The sequence below is a fragment of the Poecilia reticulata genome, linkage group LG19 (genome assembly GCF_000633615.1).
Source record: "Poecilia reticulata strain Guanapo linkage group LG19, Guppy_female_1.0+MT, whole genome shotgun sequence".
Classification (NCBI taxonomy): domain Eukaryota; kingdom Metazoa; phylum Chordata; class Actinopteri; order Cyprinodontiformes; family Poeciliidae; genus Poecilia; species Poecilia reticulata.
Genome location: NC_024349.1, coordinates 18,668,050 through 18,675,541, shown reverse-complemented (window position 1 = coordinate 18,675,541; position 7,492 = coordinate 18,668,050). Strand labels below are relative to the sequence as shown.

At 39.0% G+C, this 7,492-nt stretch overlaps 1 protein-coding gene across 3 annotated transcripts; it reads left to right on the top strand.

The window, feature by feature from the left end:
• Positions 1-464: 464 nt before the first annotated feature.
• Positions 465-7,492, top strand: LOC103481862 (uncharacterized). Of its 3 annotated transcripts, XR_001777618.1 has the most exons (6): positions 465-692; positions 1,109-1,334; positions 2,069-5,711; positions 5,781-5,839; positions 5,935-6,372; positions 6,983-7,492. XR_001777618.1 is itself a non-coding variant. In XM_017310734.1 (4 exons), exons 1-3 carry the CDS (start codon positions 5,689-5,691, stop codon positions 6,369-6,371), a joined length of 519 nt encoding a protein of 172 aa, XP_017166223.1. In that variant the 5' UTR covers positions 5,613-5,688; the 3' UTR covers position 6,372; positions 6,983-7,405. The 3 variants fall into 3 exon arrangements, 1 of the variants encoding a protein (XP_017166223.1); XR_001777617.1 differs by lacking the exon at positions 6,983-7,492 and having other exon boundaries at positions 5,935-6,496; XM_017310734.1 differs by lacking the exons at positions 465-692; positions 1,109-1,334 and having other exon boundaries at positions 5,613-5,711; positions 6,983-7,405.

Genomic DNA, 7,492 nt, shown 5'->3' with positions numbered 1-7,492 from the left:
GAGTCTGACCAATATCAAAACAATCCCAGGTCTAAGCTGTTTTAATAAACTGCTTACCGATACATCTAATGTTAAGCAACAATGATAGGTTGTGCACGAGTAATAGTAGCACAATTAAAAAAAAAACGAGTGACCGCGAAACAAAAATAATCAGACATAAATCGAAACAGCGACAGCTTCAGGTACATAAAAATATATATTTTTWAAAAATGCCAGCCTCAGTTTGCAAAGAAACTTGTTTTCATAAATGTATAAATTTTTCAATAAATCCAAACTATTTTTCTGTCCAAAATTTTTTTGTTTTTTTATTTATTTGTTTATTTATTTATTTTACATTAACATTTAAGGTTGCAACATGACAAAATAAGAAAAAGGTTATGAATAATATTGCAAGACACTCTTAGAATTTCAGGGGTAGGAACTTTTAATTGGATGCTTTGTTGAAAAGAACGGAGGAACAAAATAATGGTAGTACTGACGAAGCTAGTGCTTTTGGAGGAGGTGGTTAGGATGCTTTTACAGATTAGTTTATGATGAACGATATAAGAAGTTWAAGACAAAATTAATGGCATAGCAGGGAGATCCCTGGTCACAACCTGRTTAACAAAGGACGATGGAGGCTAAATAAATCCGGAAGAACCCATAATCTTCATTTGATGGATTGAACGGAGAGATTAAGCGAGAAAGCGCAGGTAAATACGGTGTGACCTTCTTTCCTGAAGAATGCATACAGATGCAGATTATCATAGCTACCTGATGGAAGTAGATGGAGCTGAGSGGTTTTCCAATCGTTGTGATTTTTCTGTTTGTGAATTTAGATGAACCAAAAAAATGCATAGGTGTGTAAAAAGCGATGCCTGATCAAAATTACATCTAAAATTAATTAGTCGTTGGCGGTATGGTCTTCTTTCTACTTAAGATACATTTTTACTATAGCTTTAATTAAAAAGTTTAGTTCAATGTAAATCAGTTGATCTTGTAAGTAAAACATAACATGAAAGTAACTAAACTCCCGCTTGGACGAGCTGTACGCTGGTCCAGTACGTCAAAGCGTCCGCCATATTGGGAGTGGAAAGAACCAACATGAACTTAACTTRTGTTTTTACAGTTCCAGGCATCCTTCCTAAAGCAGCAGAAGTGGATTCATGCTGGATGCTCTAAAGTCTTAATTTTWTAAATATCTTTTATCAACAACAAAAGAAGAATCACAAGTGGAGCGAGGATGTCTGAAATGATGAAGCTTGAAGCAAATGAAGCTCGAGGATTCAGCTTGGAACCTCCTGCAGCATCCACATCAAAACTAGAGGAGGAAACACAAGACAACAAAGATCTCAGTAAGTGGTAATTAAGTAGTTTTAATGATGCTGCAAGTCCTTGCTGACATCACAGTTTGTTTATTACTCTGTAGCTCAGAATTTCATTAATCCTCATCATGCATCTTTATGTATTGCCTGGTCTAATAACTGCAGCACAATCTATTAAGCGCTTCATAAGCAGACAACAATCTTTTCTATAAAGACGTTATATTTTCTGCACTATTATAACATTGTAGCAGTCAGTGGCCTCATGAATCTTAAGATCCCCATGTAACATCTCTTCAGTGAGGAGTTGAGTAGCTATATCAAGTTATACTCGGACACACACAGATCAGACTCAGTTATTCCCTTCAGGTGTCTCTGTCATCCCATCAATGGTTTGTTAATCTGAGGCTTASACTTTTTATATCAAACAGAAGAATAAATCTGAATAACATCTCTTAGCTAAGCAATTCTAAAGCAGCTACAAGAAAAGATCTTGTGTCTATATGGTGTATTTTATCTGATGTGCATGAACATAAGAGAGGTTTAGATCTGTGCTACAATAAAGACGCTCCATGTCTATGAAATGATGCCTCGTCCCCCAACGCTCTGAGGCCACCACAATCCAATGACTGTTTTGAAAAAGTGTGTCAAATTTACACAATCTGGAATACGGCTGTTGACAGTATTATTTCACATATAGTAAAGTTAAATGTTAAGGTAGTTTGATGTCAGCTAATCTTTTTCCCTCTGCTGTTTGTCTGTTTTAGTGTTACTTGAAGACGATCAGCAGCAAATTGTAATCAAAGAAGAGGTTTCCTGGAACACTAATTTGGACCAATGCAGTTCAGAGCTGACTCAGATAAAAGAGGAAAACGAGGAACTCAGGATCAGTCAGGGGGAGAAGCAGCTTAATGAGGGACTGGAGACGGATACCAATGAATTCCCCCTTATGGTGGTTACTGTGAAAAGTGAAGGTGAAGAAGAAAAAGCTCAGTTCTCAGAACGTCCTCAGGTCAAAACTGAAGAGAGCAGAGAACCAGAACTTCCCACCAGAAGATCAGTCGAACAGATAAAAACAGAAAGTGATGAAGAGGACTGTGAGGGACCAGAACTCTCAACAGATCCAGATCAACCTGGTCGTGTGCAGCCAAAGACGGATGAGAAGGCTTTAGACTCATCCAACTCTACTAAAACCGAAGCCAGTGATGATGAGTACTGGCAGAAATCTTCTGATTCTGAACTTGAAACTGAAGATGGAAACTATAACCCATGTGCACCAGTGTCAGGGGGAAAATATGGTGCAGGAGGGAACTCTGTGAAAATCACCTTCAGCTGTTCTGTGTGTAATAAGCAGTTTGATTCAAAGTTCAATCTCAAAACACATTTACGAGTGCATACAGGGGAGAAACCGTATGGCTGTGACGACTGTGGGAAGCGATTTACCCAGAATGCAAATCTCCTGCGGCACAGGCTGGTGCACACAGGCGAGAAGCCGTTTGTCTGCGATATTTGTGGTAAAAGATTTAGCCAGAGTTCAGCACTCAAAACACACATGACTGTCCACACAGGAGAGAGGCGACTTAGCTGCTACATTTGTGGTAAAAGACTCGCAACAACCTCAAATCTTAGAGCACATCTGAGTGTCCATACCGGAGAGAAACCATTCAGCTGTGACGTCTGCGGAAAAAGATTTAACAAAAGAGCAAATCTCCGGGCACATATAACACTCCACACAGGAAAGAAACCATTTAGCTGTCATATTTGTGATAAAAGATTCACTCAAAGCTCTATTCTTAGGAGACACATGGACGTCCACACAGGGGAAAGACCATACAATTGTGAAGTGTGTGGTCAAAGATTTACTACAACCGAAAATCTTGAGGAGCATATGAACACTCACATCAAACCAACTGACTGTGAAGTTTGTGGTAAAATCTTTACCAAATCTGCAAATCTTCTGGCACACATGAGCACCCACACTGGAGAGAAACCATTTGCTTGCGATATTTGCGGTAAAAGATTTACTCAGAACTCAACTCTGAGGAGGCATACGAATGTCCACACAGGAGAGAAGCTGTTTGGCTGCAGTGTTTGTGGCAAAAGGTTTACTCAGAACTCAACTCTCAGTCGACACATGAGCGTCCACCCGGGGGAAAAGCAGTTTGGCTGTGATGTTTGTGGTCAAAGATGTGGTACGACAGCGGAGCTTAGAGCACACATGAGTTCCCACGAAGGAGAAAAACCCTATAGGTGCAACAATTGTGGCAAAAGATTTGTTCGAATCTCAAACATGAAGAAACACGCGTGCATCCAGTTAGAGAAATCATCACGTTCATGACCAGCATGTTTAAAGTGTGTTGTTGGGCTTTTATTAGAATGTAGTCATATTTCTCATCTAGCTTAATAGCAAAAGATCACATTATCAATTTACTTCATGTGAGATGGAGTTCTGCATTCAAACAGATGAACAACCCCCCTCGCCTTCCAGGGCTCTTTACCTTTCCTTTTATTAAAACTGACAGTACTCTGGATTTCAGTTTTATTTCAATAGGTATACAAAAAATATACTTGGAAACTTTTAATGTCATAAAAATGCTGGACTGTATACGGTGAATTTGTTTCACACAGGGCAGTGTTAGACCTTTAATTTTAAATTTCCTAAGAAAATGTACCTACAGTTGCAATCTGAAATATTTAACCATCTCAACTTACAGGCCTGTGACGATTAACCAACAAGAAATGTGTTGATGCATATACATATATTTCACTCATTTGACTTGTGCATAGTGTTGTATAAGTTGAATACTTGTTTTCACATATAGGTCAATAATCAGTTCACTCTACCCAACAGAGCTCACATCCAAACATGTTAGATTAATAGAAGGTGGGAATGGGGTTGGACAAACTCACAGACTTCTAATTATTTGTCTTAGAGTGATTTTTGCATCACACATAGATGCCTTCCTTTGTGAGGTTTCTGTGAAAATCACAACTGAAGTCAATGAAGGATCATTAGATGTTACTCTGTTTTCCATTACAAAGACTCTAAGCTTTAGGTTTTCTGTGTTAAAATGTGAAACGTCAAACCTAATTAAATTTACACCCAAATGCAATATTGTTTATTTCCAGTGTTATATTAATGAATCACTCAACTAATAAAAATGCTATCCAAAGAAACAATGATAGATCCTTCCAATCTTTCTGGGTTTTTCTGTATTTGTGATTGTGAGTTTGTAGGTTCCTTGCAGGTTACCAAAATGTTTTCTGCAGCATTCTTCTTGTCTTGATCACAGGAACAATGCTTCTCTTAATTCCTTTAATTGCTCCTCTTCATGCGTTCCAAGGCATTAATGCTGCCTTAAATCTCCCTAAATTCAACAATATTTTTCTTGAACATCTCTAGCAAGAAAGCATCAGAACCGTTGCTGCGGTGCACCTTATCTTTGAGCTGACTTACTGTTGAGCTTGGATCTGTTGGACTTGTTTCACTATACACTCCAGTGGAGTTAAATTAAATTTACATCTTGACTGAATTATTCCTGACCTCTCGTGTGTATTTAATCTATGGAATACCAAGCAGTTTCATCAGTTTCTTCAGATCAGTAGGACTCCCATGTTTTTTCTGTGGGTTTTTAATTTTCCCTTTCTCTTTCACTGCCAATAAAATGTATCTGTCTTTTTATTCGGTGTATGTATGGTTTTGACTGTATACACAAATATTTGTTTGACTCGACATCATAGTTAAAAGATGACACTAAAGGCCGAACATTGAAAAGTAAAGCAAATAGGTGTTTTCCTGCTAAAAGTCCTAGAGACGTTAAATGATGTAGAAGCCATGTCTGGACCTTGCAGAATAAATAGAAAAATGTCACTGGAAAGGAAGACATCTAGAAAACCACTTCAGTCACTGGAATGAATGAGTCAAGACCATATGGTTGGACTTTAATTTGTAAAATATATTTTGTCAGAACATGGAGGTTTTTGCTTGCAATAAAGGCATCTGCAAGTGGAAATTGCTTTTTTTTTCTCTCTGCCTTAGAAAAATGAGCTGCACAAGTACACAAAAGCTATGCAATGTAAATTAACTCACTTTTAATGGTAGACTTAGTGTTTAATGTAAAAACCTTTCTGTGGTTTCAAGTTGTTTGTGTCACAATTGGAGAAAAGACATTTTTATAAGCATCTATGATCGATCAAATACAGGTTTGTAGATCTTAAGTGTTTCCCATAAACAGCACTAATTAAACTGAGCAGAAGTCGTGGATCTGCAGGGCTCCAGGTGAGCATGATCAGAATGATGAAAGCAGCTGAGCCCCTAATATAAACTCAGCTGCAGCAGCAGAGTAGTTACAACACAAAGCTTTGTCTGCTCTTTGCAGAGAGCAACATGCCGCAGCAGTGTGTTTTTAGGTATGTTTTCCTCTATATGACCTCTTGTTAACGTTTCTCTGTCTTCACTGAACTTTCATGTTTGAACAGGAATTCCTGGATTTGCCTATTGTTGTTCAGTGTTGGAGCCTGTGTTCCTGTCAGGAAAGGTAACGATGCATTTTTTTTTTCTTGTGAACGCCTCCAGCTGAATAACTGTTATCTGAATTAATTTTTTTATTTTATTTTTTTTCCCTCACCGCAGATCAAAGAGTCCCCCAAGCTGGCTCTACTACTAGTGGTGTTTCAGTTGATTTTGGCTCTGGTGGTGCTGGGTCCAGTGCTGGCTTTAGGTCTGCTGTTGGTGTCTCCTCTGTTGTTGATGCTGGTTCTGATGTGGACTGTTCACCTGCACAGGATGCACATATTTTTCAGATGATCGCTGACATGCTGAGCCTGGACCCCCACAGTAGTCGTCCTCTCCTCCAGGCTCACTGGAGCGCTCCTCAGATTCCTCAGGGAATGGCTGCATCCCGCCCTGTGAACCCTTCATCCCTCATCGTCCACACAGACGGCGACTACCAGCAAGCAAGAGACTTCCCATCTGACTCCAAATACACCCAGGATACATTTGACCACATCCCTGTACCTGGAACCCCACAGCACCCAGGCAGTGGGTCTAAAGAGCACCAGAAGATCTGAGGTACAGACTTGCTGCAGTGGATTACTTGACATCCTAATGTGATACTAACTTCCGTTTCCTGCAAGAAACTACAGAATTGACTCTGGAAGATGACTTTGAAAATAAAACTTGATCTCGCCTCTTATTTTTCTCTTGCTCTGTTTGGTGAAATTTAAGCATAAACCTTAAGACTTAAATTTATCAAGTTTTTGGTTGTGACCAATTTTTTTTCTTAAGTTTCGTGGGTTTATTTTTTGTATGCATGGTATCTCATGCATACACGTTTAACTCGACTAGGAGTCGAGTTAAACGTGGTTTCAGAAACCTGAGATGAGGTTTCTACATGGTCAGGCAATGAGAAAATTGTGGCCCGATTTCAACCATTATGACAAGTTGGGTAAAATTCCAGCTGACATTTTAATTGGTCTGTACCAGTTTCCTGTACGAGCTTCAGATTAGTTCAAAGCCAACCTGAAATTTAGAGATTTGGTACAAGGCATCAATTTGGGGAAATTGGTGCACAAATGTGTGAGCTTGAGTTGCCAACCATGTTTTCTCTTCGGTAAGTCAAGCTGACGTACTGTTTCCACACCAAATTAACTTTTGTTTTAAAATGTCTCTCAAACCACAGATGTAAAACCGGGAGGGGACAAATACTTCAGTGACAGCAGTTTCCCTTCCCAATATGGCGGCCGTGTTGACGTTTCTCTGATGCGCAGAGATGGAGCATATCTTCTGGGAGAGATTTTTGTGTCTACAGAAAATTTCCCGTTAGATTATTAGGATCCAAACCGTGTCAAGTAAATGATGATGGAGGCTGAATAATCCTGGGAGGATCAAAGTTGTGAAAGAAACATTCAGTGGCTTTTTTTCCAAGCTGCAATCACTGATGGGGGAGAGATTGTTCTACAGTAACGGATTATTTGACCTCCAGGAGGTTAAATAATGTATTTGTTGCTAAATACTTTTAGGCGAACCGTCGCATTGAATGCTTTATGTACTGTCGCTAAAATATGTAAACCCTGTCGTTTAATCGGTAAATTATTCTGAGTGCTTTGGTAATTAACAGTTTTTAATATTTCTGTCATCTCCACATTACGTTTAATTTAAATGGAATCTATTAAATTATGGACAACCCTGA